General features: G+C 29.5%; 2 protein-coding genes and 1 long non-coding RNA gene across 8 annotated transcripts in view; 2 read left to right on the top strand and 1 right to left on the bottom strand.

Annotated features, from left to right (window-relative positions):
• The first annotated feature begins 632 nt into the window (after positions 1 to 632).
• On the top strand, positions 633 to 4,545 carry LOC103572700 (THO complex subunit 1). 2 transcript variants are annotated; one of them, XR_001345079.2, is made up of 9 exons: positions 633 to 1,105; positions 1,183 to 1,869; positions 1,978 to 2,225; positions 2,961 to 3,257; positions 3,323 to 3,472; positions 3,538 to 3,685; positions 3,773 to 4,009; positions 4,078 to 4,291; positions 4,449 to 4,545. XR_001345079.2 is itself a non-coding variant. In XM_008551432.3 (9 exons), the coding sequence occupies exons 2-9, from the start codon at positions 1,070 to 1,072 to the stop codon at positions 4,231 to 4,233; spliced, it is 1,959 nt and encodes a 652-aa protein (XP_008549654.1). In that variant the 5' UTR covers positions 633 to 766; positions 836 to 1,069; the 3' UTR covers positions 4,234 to 4,371. The 2 variants fall into 2 exon arrangements, 1 of the variants encoding a protein (XP_008549654.1); XM_008551432.3 differs by lacking the exon at positions 4,449 to 4,545 and having other exon boundaries at positions 633 to 766; positions 836 to 1,105; positions 4,078 to 4,371.
• A 9,227-nt stretch (positions 4,546 to 13,772) lies between these two features.
• The window catches only part of LOC103568657 (collagen alpha-1(XV) chain), a 493,917-nt gene continuing 481,398 nt past the window's right edge, over positions 13,773 to 26,291 (bottom strand). For 4 of the 5 annotated variants that reach the window (XM_053740819.1, XM_053740818.1, XM_053740817.1 and 1 more), the window contains exon 21: positions 13,773 to 15,622. In XM_053740819.1, the coding sequence (XP_053596794.1) occupies positions 15,322 to 15,622 (301 nt within the window). In that variant the 3' untranslated portion in view covers positions 13,773 to 15,321. The remainder of the gene's footprint in view (positions 15,623 to 26,291) is intronic. The other variant, XM_014440162.2, reaches the window with a different exon arrangement.
• The window catches only part of LOC128668263 (uncharacterized), a 53,426-nt gene continuing 51,212 nt past the window's right edge, over positions 24,078 to 26,291 (top strand). The window contains exon 1 of the long non-coding RNA XR_008404017.1: positions 24,078 to 24,450. This is a non-coding gene — a long non-coding RNA (uncharacterized LOC128668263). The remainder of the gene's footprint in view (positions 24,451 to 26,291) is intronic.

Below are 26,291 nucleotides of genomic sequence, written 5' to 3'. Positions count from 1 at the left end.
TTTCAATCAACTTAACGTCATTGTCTGGCAGAAACACTTGTAGTCAAATTGAATTTAAGTTTACATACAATTTACTGTCAACTTAAAGGTAACTGTTTACTCTCCAACACTTTCCTTTAAGTTGCCTTCAGAATACGGCAGTAGCTTGTAGTTAACTTATTATGGTTACGGTGGTATACGGCTATCAGGGTATATTCATCATTTAAAATTTGTTGATACATTATACAACAGTTACCGGTAATTTATCTTTGTGAATGATAAAAACCTCTCTGATAGCCACTTTAACCGCAAGTTAACTTTAAACTACGGCCGGAATCTGAAGTCAACTTAACAGCAAAAGTTGGAGAGCAAAAAGTTGCAGTTAAGTTGACACTAAATCGTCTGTAACATGAATTCAATTTGACTACAAGTGTTACTGTCAGACAATGACGTTAAGTTGATTAAAAGTTTCACTTCGAATCGACGTCAAGTTATTCTATTAAGTTACATTCAAGCTACTGCCGTATTCTGAAGCCAACTTAAAGGAAAGTATTATTCACAGTGCAGCCAGATCGCGGACGAAAAGTTCCCCTTCCCAAGCAAGGTTTGCCAGAAACTTTCTCGTTAAGTTAGCCGAAAGTGTTGCTCTGCAGAACTTGCAGAGTAAAGTATGGCTATCAGGGTGGCTTCAGAAATCAGAATCCGGCCGTAGCTTGAAGTTAACTTACGCGCGGTTAAGGTGACTATCAGGATATCGGGGCATATGCTTCATTTGTATCAACTGAATGTAAGACAGAAAATTAACCACATTACTAACAAAATTTTGAAGCACTGTATCCTGTGTCCTGTGTCGTAGAGGAGCAACAGCTGGACGGAAGCTCCATACGATGCTTGTCTATGTGTATGTGCGTATTGTGCCGATTGCGCATCAAAGAGCCAAGTGCTAAAGCTATCGAACAGGGGCCCCTGCTATCGAAACTCAATAATCAGTAAAATTCACTTTGATGCTTGAGTTATCTACACATTATTGGTTATTGGCTTACATTTGTTATTAATATATAATATTCGGCGATTGAAAAAATTAATAATAATGACGCTATTTGAAAGATTGAGAGAAGATTTTAGCGTAAGTGTGAAAATTATACTATTTGAAATTTTTAGAATAAAGTTTTATGTAGGTTATGATGTGTATTTTGTTTACAGATTTTTTTACAACAATGTTTAAGAAATTCTGATGTTGTAAATTTTCAAAAAAAATGTATTGAAGCTTGTACTAATGATGTAGATCGGAAAGCTGCTGTTGATCAAGCTTTACGTGATACATTACTAATGATTTTAAATGAAAATACATCGAAAAATGTCGGCGTTCTTGAAAATTACATTACAGTTACAATTGATCTCTGCAGAAGAGATTTAGCAACTTCTAGTATGCCTGTAATGCTTCTTAGTGATATTTTCGATGCGATGACATTAGATAAATGTGAGCAACTCTTTACATATGTTGAAAATAATGTTGGAATTTGGAAAGAAGATTTATTTTTTAGTGCTTGTAAAAATAATTTATTACGAATGTGTAATGATTTATTACGCCGATTATCGCAGTCTCAACAGACAATATTTTGTGGAAGAATTTTATTGTTTCTTGCCAAATTTTTCCCATTTTCAGAGAGATCTGGACTTAATATTGTTAGTGAATTTAACTTAGATAATTATACTGAATTTGGGACTGAAAAACTCGAAAATGATTTAGAACCAATGGAAGGGGACAATGAAAGTGAAAATAAAATACAAATGGATTATAATTTGTATAGAAAGTTTTGGGCACTTCAGGATTTTTTCAGAAATCCTAACCAATGTTATAATAAGATGCACTGGAAAGTTTTTTCGGCTGTATGTTGACATTACTTATTCTCATATCTTAAAATAATAATTGTATTCCACAATATATCAATTTTCAATTACTCAATATTAATGGAAGATTACTTTGACGTATTTTAGCATGCTTCTAGTGTTCTTTCGGCATTTTCATCTTTCAAATTAGATGATCAGCGTACTTGTTCTGCGACCGGAGTTAATAAGGAATTTACAGTGGAAAATATATACAAAGAAACTCATTACTTTGCTAAATATCTTACGAATCAAAAATTACTTGAATTACAACTATCAGATTCAAACTTTCGACGTTATGTACTTTTACAATTTCTTATTCTATTTCAATACCTCAATAGTACCGTTAAATTCAAAACGTAAGTTAGTCGTATGACATTTAATTTAATAAAACGTGGAGTAGCCAATACCCATTTAACAATCTTGTTAAAGGCTTGATCAAGCCTGGTTCCAAGTTCGATAGACGTTAGTGTCTTTTCTAACCTATGTGTCTTGCTGCAGATACGTGTGGCCAGATTTCAGTAGCAAGTCTAGTGCAAGTATTACACAAGAAATTCGTGTCAGAATATTACTCAATTCTAAAGGAAGACTATCGTTGAAAATAGTTGGCTTACTCAAGATCTGCTCAAGGCTCAAGGTCAATTTTTTTTTGAACGACTGTCTTTATCACTGTATATAGTATCACTATAAATAGTGATAGTGACAGTTGTTCGAAAACAATTGACCTTGAGCCTTGAGCAGATCTTGAGCACGCCATGTGTAAGTACCTACCGTAAGTTGCTGGTGCAAGAAATGCGCCAGAAACTTTTCAACTGCACTGTATCTAAGATATCTTCAATATGTTTGTGTACAATGCCTTGACAAGTCATGCACAAGTTTTGATGGCGATTTCTTGCCACATGCTCTTGCGCAAGACCCATAGTAGAAAAAGATGCTAGTGACCAGCGATTTTGCTCAAGTTACTGGCATCAGAATCTTGCTCAAGCTTGTGTTACTTGGATATAGTAATCAAAAAATTGATATCAAAGGACGTATTTATTTTCAAGCTATATAGATTTTCTTGATTAATTTTTTTTAAATTAATTATTTTATAGTGAAACTCATGAATTGAAACTGGATCAAGTAGAATGGGTGAAAGCCACAACGGATCAAGTTTACGCTTTATTGATTGAAACTCCACCAGATGGTAGAGTATTTACAGATATTGTAAAAAATATTTTAAAACGAGAAGAGCATTGGAATACTTGGAAAAATGATGGCTGTCCAGCTTTTAAAAAACCGTTACACAACTCTGTTGGAAATGATGAACCAAGAAAATTAAAGAAACTTAAACGACGTATAGGTGATGTTATTCAAGATGCGCAGTGTATTGGAAAGTTTAATATGGGAAAGTAAGTAAAGCTTAAGTCTAAATCCTTATAATTTTTTTATAACTATTATTTTTACTCTTGTTTAGCTCTGAGCTCACTAAACTATGGAATCTTTGTCCAAATAATTTAGAAGCTTGCAAATCCAAAGATAGAGACTTCTTACCACTATTAGAAACATACTTCGAAGAAGCTATAATGCAGTCAGATCCTGCTGCAATGGTTGATGATGAATATAAGTAGGCATTTTAAATTCAAAAATTCATTTTTCTTCAATTTAGTATTATTTTATCATTTATTTTAGAAAAGTAAATGATGGTAACTTTGGTTGGAGAGCATTGAGATTATTAGCTAGACGAAGTCCACATTTTTTTGTTCATGGGAATAATCCTATTAACAAATTACCTGAGTACTTAGAGACTATGATAAAAAAAATTGCGAAAGATCGACCAGTTAGTATATGAGTATACAATATTTTTTTATAATACATTTGTTTTTTGTTATTGATAAATATAATGAATTTATTTGCTTTTATTTAGCTTCAATCAGACATGACTAAAACGGAAACTGATGAAACTCCTCCTCCAGAATCAAATGAACAAGAATTTAATGAAGATGTTTTGAAACAAGAATCAGAACAAGTTGAATGTGAAAATTCTGAGATTAAAACTCGTAAATTAAATTTTGTCAGCGTAGAAATGATAGTAAAACTTTCAGAGGTATTGAAAAATGATTGGGAAAAATTAGCTACAAAACTAGGATATGCTGCGGATGAGGTTTAAAAATAATTATTTATCAAGCTTAATATTTTTGATGTATTTTAAAATTTAATTAATCTTTATAGATTGATTTTTTTCGTGGAAAACCCACTCAATACGAACAATGTAAGACAATGTTGGAGATTTGGGCAGATGCTGATGAAGATGCTTCTGTCGAAAATTTGGCCTACATTTTAGAAGGATTAAATTTCAATGAAGCAGTTGCGGTATTAAAATCGTAAAATAAATATACTAAAATTTTGTTATTTTGTATTTTTGCAACTTTACAAACAGTGTAAGGTAAAACATAAATTAATTTCAATAATTTTTTGTATTCAATATTTTTTAAAATTATAACTCTAAATAACTAATAAATTGAACAGATAGTTGAATATTTATTATTATAATTATATTCTTAAATCAAGTCTTATTAAATTATATTTTAATTTATTAACAGGCGAAGACTGTGCCAAATTCAATTGGGTATTTGCGTGAAAACGATATAACTCTAAAAACTAAATCAAACAGTTCTTTTATTTTTATAAAATTTGAAAATCGAATCAAAAATGAATTAAATCTAATAATTTTTAAATAAATAACTAAATAAAAGAGGTCTTAAAGTGTATAAAATGTGAAACGCGATTTGATTGGTCTGACGTACGTGCATATTTTCAGCGCGTTATTTAAATTCGTAACATGAGTTGATGATATTTTGAGGCGTTGAAAAAATTTTGAAAAAATTCCCACTTCAATAAATTGTATTATTCTATTTTGGATATTAGACATAACTTAGGATAATATAGAAAAATTGACAATTGTCATTAATGAATTTGGTGTGGAAGTTTTCTTTAAAAACTGATGCGAATAAGGGCGTGGAGGTTATGGACATGCGTTATTTTATTGAGAATGCGGACTGGCACTTGTGGCAATATATGAAAGTAGAATGTTTGATAAATAATCAATAAATGAACGAAATCTTTCAAAAAGAAGTTGATCCAAAATCCAGTAAAGTCCGATTAGATAATCCTCATTTTTAACTACTTTATTTGGGGTAAATTTATCAGTATTTTGACATTTTGGTACACGGAGAAAAAGATATAGTGAAAATTACAATATTGTAAGAAAATTTACTCACAGATATGAATAAATACATTCAGTATTTTAATTATTACAAAACATTTAGTAAAATTTACTGGTTGGCAATTATAACATAAAAAAATTTCAGAAATTTTTTATGCGTCATGTATTTTTTGTTAACATGATTATATTTTTTACTATCTGTATAGTAAATCTTACTGTAAGTGTTTTTAATAAATACGAATTTAAGAAAGTATATTTTCTAATACATTATCGTACTGGTTACTATACGAAGATATTAAAAATTATTATGCGTAATGTTTTTTTTCCTAACACGGTTATATTTTTTACTATCTGTACAGTAAATTTTACTATAAGTATTTTCAATAAATATTTGTAGTTTTTGAAACCTTTGTTCAAAGGATATATCGGGCCGTCAGACATAGGAAAGGACTCGCGCGCGAGAGATCAGGGTTCGAATCTTGGTTAAAACAAGTGATTTTTTAAAAATAAAAATGGGCACCAACACCAATACAGATGATATAATTAACAATAATAATCAAAACGATAGCAATAATAATAAAAAAAAGTTAATAGCTATTAAAATTTAATTTTATTTATTTCCATTCTCATATAGTAAAATTTACTAAATATAACTAAACATTAATATGCAATATAGTAGATTTTCCATAACCAGTATATAAGAAAATCTTAAACGAGTTGTAAAATATACCTATCTGTTTATAAATTTTTCATGTAATATTTTTTAGTAAAATTTACTGCATTTATTTCTCCGTGTACTATACACCAATAACTACTATTTTTGAAAGACGTATTCAGAGATTATAATGTTTTTGCTTATTATTAACTACAATATGTAATGTTTTTTTAAATAACAATCACAACAGCAGCTTTCCAAAATCACCACGTGCTTAGGGAACATCCATAAATTACGTAACACATTTTGAGGGGGGGGGGCTTTTCAATTTGTTGTGCATTGTTACGTTAAGGGGGGTGGTGAATTCGACATATATTACGTAACGAAAATTGAATTACATTGCTTAGATAAAAATTTGAAAAAAAATTTTAATCGTACGTCCCGAGTCGAAAAATTGATTCTCTGTAAATTTTTTTGATTCTCCTCTGTTTTTCACAACTAAAGAGAACCAAAGGAGAATTATATGAGATCCCTGTTTAGAAAATCTCATAGAATCCAATAGTTTTTCATAAATTCCGATGGAGATTTTATAAGAATAAACGAGTTCTATGAGAAGTGCTATAGTTAAGTATAAGGCTTTATATATAAAGCCATAAGAATCTATCGGATTTTTTAAGCAAGGATTCCACATTCTCATTCAACTCCATGTAAATTTGATTATGGTGTACGTTATTTTCAAAATTAGATTTGTTTACTTGGCCATGATATAAATAATTGGTTTATGATTCAAAAATAATAAAAAAGTCAATTCCAATGCCGTTTAACCCTGCCTGAGCAATGATACTTTACCATTTCAGTTCACCGAGAAAAATTTATAGTCTAAGAGCCGGTGGGAGATCGACCTTCACCCATCGGATAACCAGATGAGACATATTTTTTATCAAATATAATTTATTAACAAACATGCCTATGATGGCTTGGCTATCAAAAAGTGTTCATGGCTATTTTTAATTAAATTAATTTTAATCAATTTTTTTTCATCACCTTCACACTTTTGATAACCGAATGAATTTCATTTCAACTGATAGTTTTTAATACACAGAATATGCCTTCGTGGGCCTGTCTATTTATTTCTGTGCATGGCTACCTGCCAAGCAGATGTAAACAGGTAAGTCAATATAGGAAACTGTAGTGTTCTGATAACCAATCGAAATTGGTATCATAAGTAAGATATTTTAATTACAAAACTAATCGTATAGGCTTGTCTGCAAAAAATCGTTCATGAAATATTATTGTCAGGCTATAAAATTTTAAAATTGGAGCTATTTGATAGGTGCGAGAGAGAAAGTAGAGCGGCCGAGGTCCGTGTAGTAGAACAAGACACAACATAGTAGCTGCACGCTACCTGACCGTTGAATGTGTCCGAGTGCGCATGCTCGTGTAGAGTCGAAAATAATTTATTAGTGACAAAACAACACGTGCTAAATAATATTTATTAAGATGTCAAAAATTAGTAAAAAGTGTTTTTTGTGTGAAACGAAAGAGGATAAATTGACTTCAAAGAAAATTCTTTTAAAATATGTCATTTAAAATTGGCTTTCTGTAACGAGCAACCTGCAGTCACTACGTGACTAACTAAATATCGGTACGAAATTTATAAAGTACACAGAAAAAAAAGATTCCTTGCCAGAAAATTAAAATATTAATTTAAATAAAGAAAATAAATACGACCGTCTTTTTTTCCCGCGTAATTTTAATGTAATTCGAATGATATAGATAAATCGCTTTATCTCAATATTTGTCAATAAAAAAGAGTTTAAACTATGAAAAGACACAAATTCAAGTCAAGATCTTTTTAACGATATAAAATTTAATAACATTAACTAATTTTAGCATGTAAATATGGCTGGACCAAAATCTTTCTTATTCTCTTAATAATATAGATTATTCTCTATAATATATTTTAAATAATGAATATAAATTTTTTTATAATTTTAAAACTTTATAATTTAGCTGCAAAATGAAAAAAAATTTAGTTGAATTAATTTTTTTTTATTATTAATATATTTAATAATTTATTTTTCATTATTTTACAGCCGTAAGTATTTCTAATATAATTAAATTGGAGTTATAATAAATTAGAGTTTAAAATTACTGTCGACTGTGATAAATAAATGCTGTCTCTGTCACTCACATGTATGCGAGCATGCGCACTCGTATACATTCAACGGTCAGGTAGCGTGCAGCTGCTATGTTGTGTCTTGATCTATTACACGGACCTCGGTCGCTCTACTTTCTCTCTCGCACCTATCAAATAGCTCCAATTTTAAAATTTTATAGCCTGACAATAATATTTCATGAACGATTTTTTGCAGACAAGCCTATACGATTAGTTTTGTAATTAAAATATCTTACTTATGATACCAATTTCGATTGGTTATCAGAACACTACAGTTTCCTATGTTGACTTACCTGTTTACATCTGCTTGGCAGGTAGCCATGCACAGAAATAAATAGACAGGCCCACGAAGGCATATTCTGTGTATTAAAAACTATCAGTTGAAATGAAATTCATTCGGTTATCAAAAGTGTGAAGGTGATGAAAAAAAATTGATTAAAATTAATTTAATTAAAAATAGCCATGAACACTTTTTGATAGCCAAGCCATCATAGGCATGTTTGTTAATAAATTATATTTGATAAAAAATATGTCTCATCTGGTTATCCGATGGGTGAAGGTCGATCTCCCACGGTCTCCTCTACTATTACCGCTCTTCAAAAAAAATCTCTTATATTTTTTTCGTAAATCCAACCATTTAGGAAATATTAACAAACTTACAAAATTATGAGTATTGTTTATTTATAATTTGATTATATTTTTAGAATTTTACTAAAAATAAATGGAAATCGTACTAAATACCAAGTTTGTTTTAAACTTCTTTTCTGTATAAACAAATTCACTAGAGTACTGATATAATGATGCTCTATTGAAGCCAAGTAACGTATCTAGTCTGCAAACACAAACGTGGGTACTTTTTTTTTGGGCAGGTGTTGTCGGCCAGTGCTGTTGAAAACGATTGGCAGATTTTTAATTGATTGGTTTTTGATTCATAAAACTTTTTAAGTGAATTTTTTAAGAATGAAGGAGAATCAAAAGCCAATCATAGTTCATAACTATTGTTGCCGAGAATTAGAAACTTCAATCAGAACAGCTTAGAGATAACTAAAAAAGTAAAAAAAAAAAAAACGGCGAGAATGTAAGAACATCAAAAAAATCTAAGGAGAATGTAGGAGAATCAAAAAAATAATTTTAAGAAATTGAGAGAACCAAAAGAAAACTAATACTTCTACGGGTATGAATGTATAGTAATTATATTGTACAACAAATTTGAATTTAAATTATTCAAGAACTTTATCTGTTGCGACAAAATTATAATGTTACGTAGCAAATCTCTTAGGAGCATGAGGGTCTGATCATTTGTTACGATTTGTTACATACCAGGGAGGAGGGGTCTGAAAAATCTTCAAAATGTGTTCCGTAATTTATGGATGTTCCCTTATGGAAGTATACTAAAAAGAGATTGGCGCCATTAATTTGAAAAAAAAAAAAAAAAAAAAAAAAAAAAAAAAAAAAAAAAAAAATATGCACTATGACGTCGCATACACAAAATGGCGTTACTTGTTCGTTTTGTTACGTCCTCCTCTAGGGAGTAGTGAAGGAGTTATTCCGCGGTTGATAACTGATCGGCTGAAGGTCGATTCGACCAGGAGTATTTGAATACTCAGCTGTAATACGGTTGGGATTTTAAGAAGGATATTTATATAATAGGGTGTTTAAAAAAATAACAGGTTTTTTTTCTTTTCGGAAACATGTTCAAAAGTTTCATTTAGATATAAAAAGACGCCTGTTAAAATTAGAGATCTTAATATTAACATTAAGAGGTTCCGCATTGCACTTTTCTATTTTCCATAAGAATAACTTGGAAAAATTTTTTTTTGCTTCTGATTTTTATAACTAGCTGACGATGCATCATAGGAACATGATATGTTGGTCAATTTTATTTGTAGCTTTCGAATCTCAGTACACTTATGTTTTATCATTAATATCGAATTATAATGAACATAAAATTTATTAGTAATAATCTAATTCTTTATGGAAAATAATAAATTTCTTGTCTCTTTCCCAGTCGTACGACTTTTGATCGATGTCAATAGTTCAATCTTACTAATGCACGGAAAAAAAAATAGTAGTGGCAACTCTCTGAGATAGTACTGAGTACTTTATGCAAAAAAAAAAAAAATTTCAGAAAGTACTGCATGCTATCTAGAATGTATCCACTACACTCTGGATAGTACTGGGTACTATCCCAAACAGAAACCACTAATATCTCATATACTACACTCTTAGATATTAGTCAGTGGCATCTGTGAAGTAACGAATACTTTGCCGGAAAGTATAGGCGCGTTTTTAAGATATTACAAGATACTATCTACAGATAGCGAGTGTGTCGATCTGTAGATGACAGTGGTTACTGCGCAAGACAGGACTGTATACTTTCTGAGATAGTAACCAGTACTTTCTCAAATAGTTTTCAAGAAGATTCAAGACAGTAAAAGTGAATTACGATTTTGAATTTTATTACTTCATCAAATTAAGCCGAATCAAAATCAATTAACTTGAATTCAAGGAATGAAGTAATGGCTAATAATAACTATAAACAATTAAAAACTAATTGTGTCGAACAAATTTTTTTTAACATTCAATTTCATAAAAAGGTTTTATTAATTAATTAACTAAATGAATGCAGTTTTTTTTTAACGCAAATTATTTTTTATTATTTTAATTTTCAAAGATTTATTCAGCTATTTTTTTTTTTATTTTTTACAGGTAAATTTTCTTTTCAAAAAAGAAAAATTTGAAACCTCACAATTTTTCAATCTAAATTACAAAACTTGTAATTAATAAAAAAACTATAAAAAAGAACATCGGATAAAAATTGAGCATTTAAGTAGGATGGGAGATTTTAAAAATATATTTTCCAAGTGAAATTAGTATCTTAAAACTTTATTATAAGAAAACCAAAATTCTAACTATAATATGTAAAACAATCGACATAAAAGTATAAAATATAAGACAGTTAAATATATAAGATTAATATTTATGATAATTGTGTTTATTATAGTTTTATAGAAATCCCAGTGAACACATGACCTTGTTTTGACATCATACGTAGGTCATAGAAATGTCACGGCATCTTACGTAAATTTGATGTCAATCTGACGTTCTATATGACTTTATTATGATGTAAAAACTTGACATCATATTGATGTAAGCATGACTCTTGTATGACGTCACAGTGATGACTTATGTGTTACGTACGCTTGACATCAAATTTACATCACATTGTTACGTAATAATAAGGTCACTATTATATATCATAATGATGTAATTTTAATATCAAACATTTATGTCAGCAGCAAAGTCACGGTTATACGTAATATAAATGTCACTCTTGAATCATATCTTTACATCAGTGACAAGTTAGTATTTAACGCAATACTGATGTAATTTCCGAGTCATAGTTTTTTATCATCAATTTATTAAAATAAAACAATCATAGAATGAATTTTCAAAAATGTGTAAATGTGTAAAAATAACAACTAAATATCGAACATTTTTGGGGCCAAAGTAATCGATAAACTCGATAATAAATTTCAGACGTTTTAGTTTAAAACATTAGCGTGAACATAAAAAAGTAACTTTATTTTTTTAGATGATATACTGAAAATATCATTGAGGATGAAAAAGAAAATGTGACGACAGTTTGAACTTTTTTGATATTAAGATTGTAAAGTGTAATATTGTAATTTTTCAATCGATTGAATTTCATAAAATTTTGTGAAATTATTTAATGTTTCGCAAAAATTTATAGAAGATTTTTTAAATTTCACATCACAACAGAAAATTAAAAAATTTGAAGAAACTTAATAAATTTTTGTATAATTTTTTATAATTATCATCGAGGCCGACAAATATTGTTTTTATAAAATTTCATATAAGTTCATGGAGTTTTTTTAAATTTTGTAAAAATCCATCACGAAAACTTATGAACTCTGTCTTTACCGGCATTCCATTCTAAGTACATCAATTAAGCATAAGTCTTGAACTCTCGTAATGTGATCAGTGAGCAACGTTCACCACTGCCAGCCAAGAGGAGCCGCGTTCGAACCCAGCAGACGCCCAGGATTTTTTCGTAATTTACTGCTATCTCAAATCTTGTATCTGAATTCGTAATGCGTTCGCGCGGGAATAATCAAATAAAAAATTCGGTATTTAATTTTTTTTTTTTTTTTTTTCAAAAATATTTTTTCCTGATTGATGATTTTGACATCACCCATATGTCATACTGACGTCATGGAATGTCACACAGACATCACATTTACGTCATGTATACGTCATTAGTTTTACATCATAATCTTACGTAAAAAAAGTGTGAAATAATGAGTCACACCTAACTCATTCGTGACTTATATCTTACGTAAATTATGACACAGCAGAACATCACTCTGACGTCAAATTTACGTCAATGTGTTTACTGGGTTAAAGAACGACCTATTTGTGTTTATTATAAATATTAATATGATATGACGAAGCTATTTTTCTGATTTATATAGTGTGGTGTCGTAGTCGTCCCCCAGGGATCACCTTATCATTATATTACTTGTCGTTCTCAATTTCTATAGTTCATTTTTTTCCGTGTAAATAAAAAAAATGAATATCACAAATTTTGATCAAATCCTTTTGTTTTAATTTATAATTTTTTAATCACAATTTGTAGAGAATCGATGATTTAAAATATGATGATGAATATAAAATTATATAAAGTTTTATTGAATATACATTATGACTACAATCATTTCATGAATATGAATAACAATTTTTTAAGTAATTATAGATACAAAATTTAAGAAATCATGTACACCAGGAATCAGTTAAACTTTCAACTTATAAAATATTGAAATAGTATTAATATATTTGAAACTTTAAAGAAAAGCTTATTGACTTCAAGATACCCCAGTGGATTTGACAAATCGCGTTATAAACTCTTATCAAGCGATCAAAATGTGCGAAAATAACTATTGATGATATACGTCGAATATCCCTGATTAAAAAAATTCATTAAAAGGAATTAAAGAAGATGAAATATGAATATTTTCAATTCTTCGATTTATTTTCTGCGTCGATTAAACCAATTCACCTAAATTCTTTTCAATAACTAAATCTTAAATTTTTGGTCTTATAGAGAATTAAAAAAAAAATTAAATTGCATTAAAAATTTTGAATTCTTCTGAATTCATTTCAACCGGTAAATAATATTTGAATTTCTGACTTTGCCACTGATTGAAAAAAATTCAAATGAATTGAACGTCATGAATTGATTTTAATTTGTTACAATTATTAAAAAAGCCAGAAATTTAGTGTTATTCACCGAATGAAATGAATTAAAAATCCAAAATTATTAATTCACATCCATACTTAATCACACTAAGGTAAAAGCCCCTACACCCGCTCACTTTTCACTGGAGTGAAAATCACTCAAAATAAATTGATAAATAAAATAAAACATTAAATTTTTTTTTTTACAGTTTTAAATATTAGAATGAAACCCTTATTAAAAGAAACGATTAGAAAAAAAAGTTTTAAATACTTTTTAATGCTTTCGGATACTTTGCATACTTTTGAATCGCCCTTCTTATGGGCATTTAACATTGCAAATCGTTTTTTTTAATCAGGGAATTTTAGTTTGAAGAATAATGTTGATAAGTAATTATTATTAATTTTTTGAAGAAGATCCAAAATGAGCCGACAGGTTGCGCTAGGTCATGAGAGAGTGAGGGAAGATTTTAGCACCCGAGTGAAGCGACCAAGTGAGGATGATAAAATTCTCATGAGTTCTCTTGTAACTTGTGACCATGGAGACTAGAGTAGTCTACTATCTACTTCTATATATGGATATATATAACTATATATAGGTATATATAATAATATATGGGCATACATAAAAGTGAACATGAAATTTTTATGCATCTCAAATTCTATATATGACCATATGTAACTTTATTCGGACATATATAACAATGCATGGGAATATATAGTTTTCGATTGTTTCTATGCATGAATATATATAACTATATATAGGTATATATAATAATACATAAAAGTGAACATAAAAATTTCATACATCTCGATATCATACACATCGAATATCAATCAACTAATTTTTACTGTAATAACAACAAATAATCAAACAATATCATTATATTTTACTTTTTCGAAAGTGATTATACTCTTTTAATCTTACGTAGCATAACTAAACTTCATTGTAACTATCGGTCGCATAGCCTAGTCGTCAACGCGTCGGTATCTCTTACGGAAGGTCTCGGGTTCGAATCCTACTGAAGCGGATGCGGTCATTAATAAGTCGAGCGTTTTTCTCTGAATTAAAAATTTCCAATTCGATTAGGAATTCAATTATTCGCAGATCTGATAATCTCTGCATTGCCAAAATAATAAAAAAAAATTTTTTTTTTAAATTTTAGTTAAAATTTCTTTACATAGTCATATCAAGTCATATATGGCCATATCAAGCTATATATAGTCATATCAAACTATATATGCCCATATATTGTCAATTTCTATACATAGTCAAGTCAAGTTATGTATGGTCATATCAAGCTATATACGGCCGCATAAAGTAAATATCGTTATAAATCGCCAATTTCAATATATGGCCATATATGCCGCATTTATATATGGCCATATATAATTCGCTTTGTCCCGGGAGTATAGATCATGCAATAAGGTTTTCTATTATAGTGCCGGATAAAATAATAAACTGATATAATTTAGGCATCAGGAATTCGTCGTTTGTTCACCGTAATCTAACACGCGTAAATTGAACTTCTGAGGCAGGGATTGCATAAAAACAGGTTCAAAACCCTTTTGAAACCAAACCTGAATTAAAGTTTTATCAAACCAATTATAAACTATTTTTCAGAATAAGAACACTAGAAATAAAAGACTATTAAAGAAAAATTGAACAACCGAAAATAAAGCTACTTTAAATTGAAAAAATTTTTCTTTCACAGTAATGATTACAGCAAATAAACTAATTTTAAACTTTATTTAAACCAAACTAGAATTAAACTCAACATAAACAGGTATCAAAACTTGGAATAAACACTATTTCAGCCTTGCTTGAACTAAAACTCAAATTAACACAATTTTAAACGGGTTAACACATTTTCTAGAGAAAGCTAGAAGTATTCTTCTGTTTGAAACACTTTGGATTCAGTTTACTTACAATTTAGAAATTAAAAATAAGTTGGTTTAATTATAGTTTTATTCAACATTGTTATCCACACAATGAAACTTCTACTTTTAATTCAAAATGGGTTTTAAAGTTCATAAGTCCTGTCAAAACTTGATTTTAACCGAAGCCTAAATTCAGTCCCGTATAATCGGGTTGACGAATCCGCTAGGGTAGCTTATCACGATGTCCAAAATATTAGAAGACTTATAGTAAAAAAAAAATTAATTTTTCATGACATAGTCGAGATATTCTAAATACTCTTCTTCTGAGAATTCTTTATGAGCACTATTCATACTATTTTTCGAACTTCGTCGCTTTCTCATTATTTCACTAGTTACTTCTATACATAATAAAGCAAACTTGTTATCGCATGAATATCGAGATTGTTCCAATAGTTGACCTCTTGTAATTGAAGAGCTTAATCCATATCGATCAGAACTATCCGAGTTCCAGGCATCACAGTAGGTATCCATAGCACGATCACCGAATTTGTGGGAACCATGCCAAATCACTTTTTTTTGCCTGAAAAATATATTAATCACATGAATCTTATTCGTCATCAGTAAATTTAATATGATCAATCAAAGTACAGTATACATGCAAAAAGCTTATTTCCTGTAAAAGAAAAAAAATCTGAAAAATGGGTGTGTTACGTTCCCGTAATATTTTATCGATTGAATTTAATTAATTATTTTTAATAAATTAATTTTATCCGATGTAACAGAAATCGGTTACGATAAGAAAGTCAACTCTGTTGCATTATTATATATTTATAATTAATATACAGTCAGTCTTTGGAGCGAGCTCCTAGAGCTCAAACCTCTGCTCTGCACTCTATAAAACATACTCCACAATTAATTTTAAATCAATTAACCCTTAATTTTGGGGTGCCATTTGGCACCCCAAGGTTTCACTCTTTACATTGGGAAATGCTGATACCGGCGGTCCTCACCTCCTGTCCTGTTATTAGGAACGCTGACACTGGCGACCTAGAAATCTACCTGAGCGCTGTTACCGGCTGTTCAGGATCCTTAAAAATCCCGCATCCTCTTAAATAATATGTTGACCGGGTCATAAGATAGTGAAAATCGCCAAAATTAGATAAATAAATAATTAGAATCAAATAATCGCCGACCTGACATACCTGGGATCTTTCGATACCCTAATGACGTTAGCCTGATATTTTTAAAATTATTCTGTTCCATAAGTGGAAAAGACAGAATGTAACAGGTGTCTTTCGAGGTCAGCCCCACAACTTTCTGTTGTTTTTGAGCCCGAAAACCTCATTATGAATACATTTTCGAGCTCTTTGAGCTCAAAGACACTTTCGGTATACTTGTATTATAAGCTCTTCGAGATTAATGAAAGTTGTCTTTTCTTAACCCTCCGTCCGTCGCGCGGTCTCGTCACCCTTCGTTCATCGAGCCGCAGCGTTCCGCCGCAATGTATTTAATATTGCGGTGTTGCCAAGTATCATAATTATGATTTTTTTAAGTGCAAACCACACGAGCTTATACAACTAGACAATTGTAATTGTTTTTAGAATTTTTTTATTAAAATAAAAATTTTGTATTAAATAAAAATATAAAAGAAAGAGATGAATTGAATGAGTTGGAAATGAGCCATTAGTGGTAACTGGTGACACTGAGCAGAAAGCCTGAACAAACTCAACGTCCGAGCCTAGTGAACACACCAACGTAACAGTGATATCACATCTAGAGAACATGTAACGTAATAAAGTCAACGTAAATTTTACATTCTGATTATATAAATTATACTGTAAATGGTACGTCAAATTTGTGACATAAATGTAACCCTCGCAGTTTTGCGAATGCCGTAAAAATGCCGTAAATTTTCGGGATTTATGCACATGCCGTAAATTTACCGTAATAATTTGGTATTAAAATGGTTATTTTGGCCAGTTTTTTTTCCTGCAGTTATGCCATATACTTACTGCACTTATGCCGTAGAGTTACCAGATTACTACAGTAATATTACTATAAAAATGCCGAACTTTTACCGAAAAAATGCTGTAAAAAAACTATAACAATACCGAACTTTTACCAAAAAAATGCTGTAAAAAAACTGTAAAAATGCCGAACTTTTACCAATAAAATGCTGTATAAAAACTATAATACGATAATGTAGTAATAATAAAATCGTTGTTTTTATGATAATAATACCGTCAGTATCCTGCAATTTTGCCAGATTTACGCTGATAAAATAGAAAATTGTAAAAAAATATGGTTTTATTTTTTGTTCGCTTCTGCATTTAAAATCATCGAAAATGTGCAAAATGTAATATTTTTTATTTTATTTTATTGGTTCACACAATTCTTACTCAAACAAAAACATGTAAGTGAAAATAACTATCTGTGAAAATTGATGTTTTCAATTTTCTTAAGTTTGTTTGTATCCATCTGAATACAATTAGTAACATATTTCAAGTAAGTGATTTGGCATAATGGCTACCAGATCAGACTTTGAACAAATAGGTCTCGGGATCGAGTCCACGAGTTAACTGGTGTTTTTATTATTTTTTTTTTTTTTCATGACAGTTATTTAATATATAACTTTATAAGGTTCTATATAATTATATAAAATTATATATAACTGAATAAAATTTTATATAATTATATATAAATTTTTTTACGGGTAGAACAGTTTGATGCTGCAAAAATGCCGAAAATATACTATAAATATGCTGTATAATTACTGTTTTAATTCTGTGAAAATACCGTATTTTTTCTGTTTTATTACCGTAAATATTAGGAATTTATTTCGTAAATTTTTGGTAATAATGCGGCAAAAAAACTGGCTAAAATAACTCGAGTAATACCATATTTATGCGGTATTTATACCGTATAATTCCGGTATTATTTCGGTATTTCCAAAACCGCGAGGGAACATTACATGCATGTTACTGACTGAGTGATATCACATTGGTGACCTCAATGTGACGTTATATTTATATCGCATACTAACAATAGCTTTATATTCTAGATGTTACCTCAAAATTACGTAACAAAATCGACTTATAAGTGACATAATCTTGGTGATTCTATTTTATCGTCACATTTACATCACAATGTAATGTTTCGGATATGTTCATACTGTTACAAGAATAGTCATATTTATTTTACATCGAAAAATTTCATCACATTTATGTAAAAAATTTTACTTTACAATGATGTACGTATTTCGACGGCATTATGATAGAAAGGGTTATGCATAAAAATTATGTATTTGTAATAATTAATATTTTTGCACTTTATATAAATAATAATATTTAACATTGAAACGCGCTGAGGTTTATGTCGAATCGATGGAGTAAACTTTTTTATTAATTTATATAAATTTACATCTGTATTTTCATTTGCTTATAAATATATTTATTTTATTATTGGACATTTCCTGTGGTTTTTTTAATTTTTATTGTTATCATTCTTATTGATCAAATTAAATACAAATAAATAACGATAAAAATAATTTAAAAATAATTATTTACAAGCAGGCGGAAAAAATTAATAAAGTGTCTGACGTGAGTGCATGCAGTTGCTGCACAATAAATATTTGGTAGTTCACGACTCCACTGCTAAGATATTCATGGGCGCGCAAATTGTTCCTCCAAGGATACATGCGATCCACCTTTTATCCCCCAATCGAATGCACATTCGAGGTAACCAGTACAACGGATACATTTTTGTCGTATCGGTCCATATGGGAAGATACTTGAATAAAAACAAAATATTTCAGTATTGGAAAAATAAATAAAAATAAGAACTTGGAGATTTTTTAATATTTATTAAAAAGAAATATACTCTCGTATAAAAAATATATGTATGTTTTTCAGCCAATATATCACATATTAATATCTTATATTTTTTCTTTATGATTTTATTTTTTTTTAATATTGCAATTATAATTTCTAGCGCATAAAAGTGCTTTGTACAATTCAATAGAAAATGATGTCACTTAGAGGTCACTGTTATATAACTTCAACGTAAAATTTGTATTTCTTCATGACTTCTATGTTATGTAAATATGATATTCAAATAACATCACCGCTATATGAGCAATGTAACATGTACGTCACATTAATATCACACTTACGTTCACTATATTACGTAACAATTTTACGTAAATGAGTGTGAAATTGTGATAGACATGTTACGTCCCAGCCTGTACGTCAGATGACGTGGGCATTTACTTCTCTAATTACCGACCTGAAATCTAACTAATTATATCGAATATCGATAACTAAGTAATTTCCGTAGTATTTCATTAATTACATAAAATAATCTATATATATAAAAATTAATTGCTGTTCGTTAGTCTCGCTAAAACTCGAGAACGGCTGAACGGATTTATCTTATCTTGGTCTTGAAATGTTCGTGGAAATCTAGGGAAGGTTTAAAAGGTGAGAAAAGTTCGAATATCTGCCGGGAAAACCCTAAAATAGTCTTTTCTATCTATATAAATAAAAATCAATTGCTGTTCGTTAGTCTCGCTAAAACTCGAGAACAGCTGAACCGATTCGGCTAATTTTAATCTTGAATTATTTGTGCAAATTCAAAGAAGGTTTGAAAGGTGAATAAATATGAGTTTAGTATAGTGCCGGATAGCTCAACTGGTAGAACACTTGGCGTGATAACGACATGGTCTGGGTTCGAATCCCGGTTCAGGGTATCTATATTTTTCTCAATTTATCTATAAATTGTCTTATTGAGAAGATTTGCATATTTAGGCTTCCACTATGTTAAATTGGTGTATTACCATACGATGGACGGTGTGGCTCAATAAGTTATAGATCAAATTGAACGAAATATAGTATAGTGCCGGATAGCTCAACTGGTAAAGCACTCGGTGCGATTCCGACATGGTCTGAACTCGATTCCCAGTTCGGGCTATCTATATTTTTCTCAATTTATCTATAAATTGTCGTATTGAGAAGGTTTGCATGTTTAGGTTTCCACTATATTAAATTGGTTTTTTATATAGTGGAAACCAATTTAATATAGTGGAAAGCTAAACATACAAACCTTCTCAATAAGACAATTTATAGATAAATTGAGAAAAATATAGGGGGCGTTCCACGCCAAATCGGACACCACTTAGCTTTTGCACCTCAGATTTTTTTGTAACTTTTTCAACTTTTAGTATAGGTTGAAAGAAGCCTTCATGATTTTTTTCAAATTTCTTTCCCCCAACCGTTTTCGAAATATCGAATTTCAAAAAATGAAGATATTTTTTTTCAAATGCCTGTAATTTCGTGAAAAGTGGTTTAAAAAAAATTTTCAAAGAGACAAAAAATGTTCATTTTTAGACATCTTATCAGTGAAGAATATCAAAAAATTTTTTTGAACCACGCTTCTATTGAAATTTAAACTTTTTCGCATAAATTGTCGATTTACTAAAAACACGTACTGAGAGATTTTCCTCATAATTTTGCACAGCAAACTCTCACCTATTCTTCAACTTTTACAGATATGCTCATAATAGGACAACGATGGGATCTATTTTTTTTTAATTTTTTAAATTTCATATTTCAGTTTTTTTTTAAGAAAAATGTCTTAAAATAATAGCATGTCTAGGATTTGCTGTTAATAATTATCTGACACACAACTATCATCAAAATTTTCTAATTTTATTTTCTCAGAAAAATTATTACTAATTAATTTATCATTATTATTATTAATAAAATTATTATTTATTGATTAATTAGTAATAATTTTACTGTGGAAGAAAATTTTGATGATAGTTGTGTGTCAGATAATTATTAACAGTAAATTCCGAGCATGCTATTATTTTAAGACATTTTTCTTAAAAATAAAGTGGAATATGAAATTTAAAAAATCTATAAAAAAATAAATCCCATCGTTGTCCCATTATGAGCATAGCTGGAAAAGTTGTAGAATAGGTGACAGTTTGCTGTGAAAAAATTATGAGGGAAATCGATCAGTACGTGTTTTTTGTAAATCGACAATTTATACTTAAAAGTTAAAATTTCAACAGAAGCGTGGTTCAAAAATTTTTTTGATATTTTTTATCGAAAAGAAATTTAAAAACAATCATTTTTTGACTCTTTAAAAATTTTGTTTAACCCTTTTTTCGCGAAGTTACAGGCATTCGATAGAAAAATCTCTTCATTTTTTAAAATTCGATATTTCAAAAACGGTTGGAGGAAAAAATTTGAAAAAAATCATGAAGGCCTCTTTCAACCTATGCTGAAAGATAAAAAAATCGGAGGTTCAAAATAATTTATTGAGCCACACCGTCCATCGTACGGTATTACACCAATTTAATATATAGTGGAAACCTAAAACATGCAAACCTTCTCAATAAGACAATTTATAGATAAATTGAGAAAAATATAGATAGCCCGAACTGGGAATCGGACTCAGACCATGTCAGTATCGCACCGAGTGCTCTACCAGTTGAGCTATCCGGCACTATACTATATTCTGTTCAATTTGATCTATAATCTATTGAGCCACACCATCCATCGTACGGTAATACATCAATTTTATATAGTGGGAACTTAAACAGAGTTGATTGTTTTATTTTGCTCTACAATCGATTGAGGAAGTACGAAGTCTGCCGGGTCAGCTAGTATAATATAATCATAGAATAATATTATTTAAGATATTCGAACGTTAAGGACATGAGTAATAATTGATAAAGTTATTTTTCTATATTTTATCAAATATAAATAAGCGCTGATGTCTCGAGTAAATCTTCGAGACGTGCAGCTGCACAAACATCTATTTTGTTTAAGATAACTTTTGTTAATAGATAAGTGACTCATTTGTTCGTAACAAAAGCGGAGAGATCGTGAGAATTAAGTATTTTCAATAAATATTAGAATGGATCATTCTAGAATATGCGTTATCTCGAATGACCCCTCCATATGAATCGATGCGTGGGTCTGATGCCCAAGCGTATTGATAAGAGTGACTCTAGTTTTTCTCGATCAAGAGAAGGCAGTCTGAAACATAGAATCATCGAGAGCAGTCAGGCTCAATATTAAAACCTCAACTTTGTTCTCACCCTCTCAAAGTTATTGTTAAGAGTGGCTCAATAAGTTATTTTGAACCTCCGATTTTTTTATCTTTCAGCATAGGTTGAAAGAGGCCTTCATGATTTTTTTCAAATTTTTTCCTCCAACCGTTTTTGAAATATCGAATTTTAAAAAATGAAGAGATTTTTCTATCGAATGCCTGTAACTTCGCGAAAAAAGGGTTAAACAAAATTTTTAAAGAGTCAAAAAATGATTGTTTTTAAATTTCTTTTCGATAAAAAATATCAAAAAAATTTTTGAACCACGCTTCTGTTGAAATTTTAACTTTTAAGTATAAATTGTCGATTTACAAAAAACACGTACTGATCGATTTCCCTCATAATTTTTTCACAGCAAACTGTCACCTATTCTACAACTTTTCCAGCTATGCTCATAATGGGACAACGATGGGATTTATTTTTTTATAGATTTTTTAAATTTCATATTCCACTTTATTTTTAAGAAAAATGTCTTAAAATAATAGCATGCTCGGAATTTACTGTTAATAATTATCTGACACACAACTATCATCAAAATTTTCTTCCACAGTAAAATTATTACTAATTAATCAATAAATAATAATTTTATTAATAATAATAATGATAAATTAATTAGTAATAATTTTTCTGAGGAAATAAAATTAGAAAATTTTGATGATAGTTGTGTGTCAGATAATTATTAACAGCAAATCCTAGACATGCTATTATTTTAAGACATTTTTCTTAAAAAAAAACTGAAATATGAAATTTAAAAAATTAAAAAAAAATAGATCCCATCGTTGTCCTATTATGAGCATATCTGTAAAAGTTGAAGAATAGGTGAGAGTTTGCTGTGCAAAATTATGAGGAAAATCTCTCAGTACGTGTTTTTAGTAAATCGACAATTTATGCGAAAAAGTTTAAATTTCAATAGAAGCGTGGTTCAAAAAAATTTTTTGATATTCTTCACTGATAAGATGTCTAAAAATGAACATTTTTTGTCTCTTTGAAAATTTTTTTTAAACCACTTTTCACGAAATTACAGGCATTTGAAAAAAAATATCTTCATTTTTTGAAATTCGATATTTCGAAAACGGTTGGGGGAAAGAAATTTGAAAAAAATCATGAAGGCTTCTTTCAACCTATACTAAAAGTTGAAAAAGTTACAAAAAAATCTGAGGTGCAAAAGCTAAGTGGTGTCCGATTTGGCGTGGAACGCCCCCTATATTTTTCTCAATTTATCTATAAATTGTCTTATTGAGAAGGTTTGTATGTTTAGCTTTCCACTATATTAAATTGGTTTCCACTATATAAAAAACCAATTTAATATAGTGGAAACCTAAACATGCAAACCTTCTCAATACGACAATTTATAGATAAATTGAGAAAAATATAGATAGCCCGAACTGGGAATCGAGTTCAGACCATGTCGGAATCGCACCGAGTGCTTTACCAGTTGAGCTATCCGGCACTATACTAAACTCATATTTATTCACCTTTCAAACCTTCTTTGAATTTGCACAAATAATTCAAGATTAAAATTAGCCGAATCGATTCAGCTGTTCTCGAGTTTTAGCGAGACTAACGAACAGCAATTGATTTTTATTTATATAGATAGAAAAGACTATTTTAGGGTTTTCCCGGCAGATATTCGAACTTTTCTCACCTTTTAAACCTTCCCTAGATTTCCACGAACATTTCAAGACCACGATAAGATAAATCCGTTCAGCCGCTCTCGAGTTTTAGCGAGACTAACGAACAGCAATTCATTTTTATATATATAGATTCATTTGATATTAAAAAGTATAGTAGAAAAACTTAAAATTTCAAAAGAGTAGGAAAGTCATTTTTTTTTTAAATATTCTTTTAATAAAAATTGCGGCACTGCGCTGATATCGCGACGGACGAAGGGTTAAACAATGAAAATTAAAAAAAAAAATAATAATATGCAACTTTAAGTTTTTGTGTACTATTATTCTTAAGAAAAGCACAAATTTGAACAGAACTAAATATAAAAAATCACGATAAAGAGTGTAAGTACTTTCGTATTAGATCACAACCTCGAAATATAAAATATATGAAAAAAATCCGAAAAAAGATTGACTCTTCGAACTCGAAAAAAGCTACGTTTCGTATTGATTTCTGCGAATTCGAGAAGTTGAAAATAATTAATAGAGATTGTTTTTTAAAGTTCTGCTCATGATTATGCTCAAGAAATTCAATGTTTTTGGACAGAAAATGATAGAAATGATCCAAGCAAAGAGTTTCAAGAACTTTGGATTAAACCAGTACACGAATCAGCACAATCACAGGTACAAGTTTTGTTCTTTTAAGGGTGGGAGGGTATAGTCTGAAAATACGTTTTTTTTGTTTTCTTATAGCTACACATTTTAAGAATATAGTTTTGAAATTTGAAGTCGATCAGAGCAAAACTCTCGAAGTTATTAACTAGTTGGTCTTCTTCAAAACCGTAGCTTCCCTGATTAAACAAAACGATTTGTGACAATTAAAAACGATTGAAAATTTAATCATTATTTATCATCTTTAATCGTCATAATCGTCATGGTTTTTCAGATTTAATCGACTCTAATCGTCAAAAGACGATTTATTATTTTACGTTTAAAAACGATTAATGACTATTTAAATTTCAAATCGTCATAGATCGTTTTTAATCGTCATGCGGAACCAGAAATTGTAATATTATTTTACGATTAAAGGCGATTCATGACGATTTGAAATTTTTAATCGTCACTAATCGTCTTTAATCTTCATACGAGACCAGATATTGTAACATTATTTTACGATCAAAGACGATTAAAAATTTCAAATCGTCATGAATCGCCTTTAATCGTAAAATAATATTGCAATTTCTGGTTCTATATGAAGATTAAAGACGACTCATGACGATTCAAAATTTTAATCGTTTTTAATCCTCTTTAATCTTAAATTGACGGTTCACCCGATGAAAAAAGTTTTTGTCTAATTATATATAATTATATATGTTCATATATATAATCATATATGATTATATATAATCATATATGAATTTATATATAATCATGCATGATTATATATAATTATATATGACCCCATACATAATTAGATCTGATCATACCTGGCTATCATTAGCCCATATATAAGTCTATATATGGTCTAATATATAAGTCTAAACATAATTAGATCTGATTAGACATGACTGATACAAATCCATATACAATTAGATCTGATCAGACATGGCTACTATAAATTCATGTATGCTCGTGCACAAGTTTATATATAATTGGATCTGATCAGACATGACTGATATAAAGTTATATGTAGTTATATATACATATATTACATAATATGACAATTTTTTAATATAAATGTTATTAAATTTTTATTTTGCAAACTATCAAATAAACTTAAATTCCCAATACTTAAAAAATGTTCAAAGGTTTCGGCAGCAATTTAAAAGTATTAATCGATATCGATTTATATACGAATATTTATAAGTTTATAGATAAATAGATTTGATTATATGTATCTATTGAATTCTATTGTAATTTATGTACAAAATTAAATTCATTATTAGGTGCATTATTTACGTATGATGTATCGACTTGATTATTTGAGTTAAGTAATGCCATAAACTTTTCTTTATTGTAAGTTCATAACAGACTAGAGGATCAGAGTACAATCCAGCGATCACTAAAGTTAAACAGCATCGGCGTAGGTCATTGATTGGATGGGTGACCTCGTAGTAAAGTGGTGGTCAACGAATAGTAATTTTTTTTTTTTATTTAAATTTAATCGATATTTATATTGATGAAATCAATAAATCCTAATTAAATTACTTAATTATTAATTTAAAGGTATTCTAAATGAGATTCTAAAAATGACTATATTCATTTATGCATGATCATGTATAAACAGATCTGATTATATATAATTAGACCTGGCCAATTTTTGGATCCAATCATATATAGACGATTATGCATAATTATATATGATTAGACAAACACTTTTTTCATCGGGCATGACTATTCAAAACGATTAAAACAGTTTAAATCGTCACAAATCGTTTCGTTTATTCCGAGTTCGATAGCTGCGGGCGGTCGGAAAGAGAGTGCAGGTATACAGTCTATTCACTTCCCGTCCGGCAGAAAGATGA

The sequence above is a fragment of the Microplitis demolitor genome, chromosome 7 (genome assembly GCF_026212275.2).
Source record: "Microplitis demolitor isolate Queensland-Clemson2020A chromosome 7, iyMicDemo2.1a, whole genome shotgun sequence".
Taxonomy (NCBI): Eukaryota; Metazoa; Arthropoda; class Insecta; order Hymenoptera; family Braconidae; genus Microplitis; species Microplitis demolitor.
Note: the sequence above shows the minus strand (reverse complement) of the source record. Positions and strands in the feature narration are given on the sequence as shown.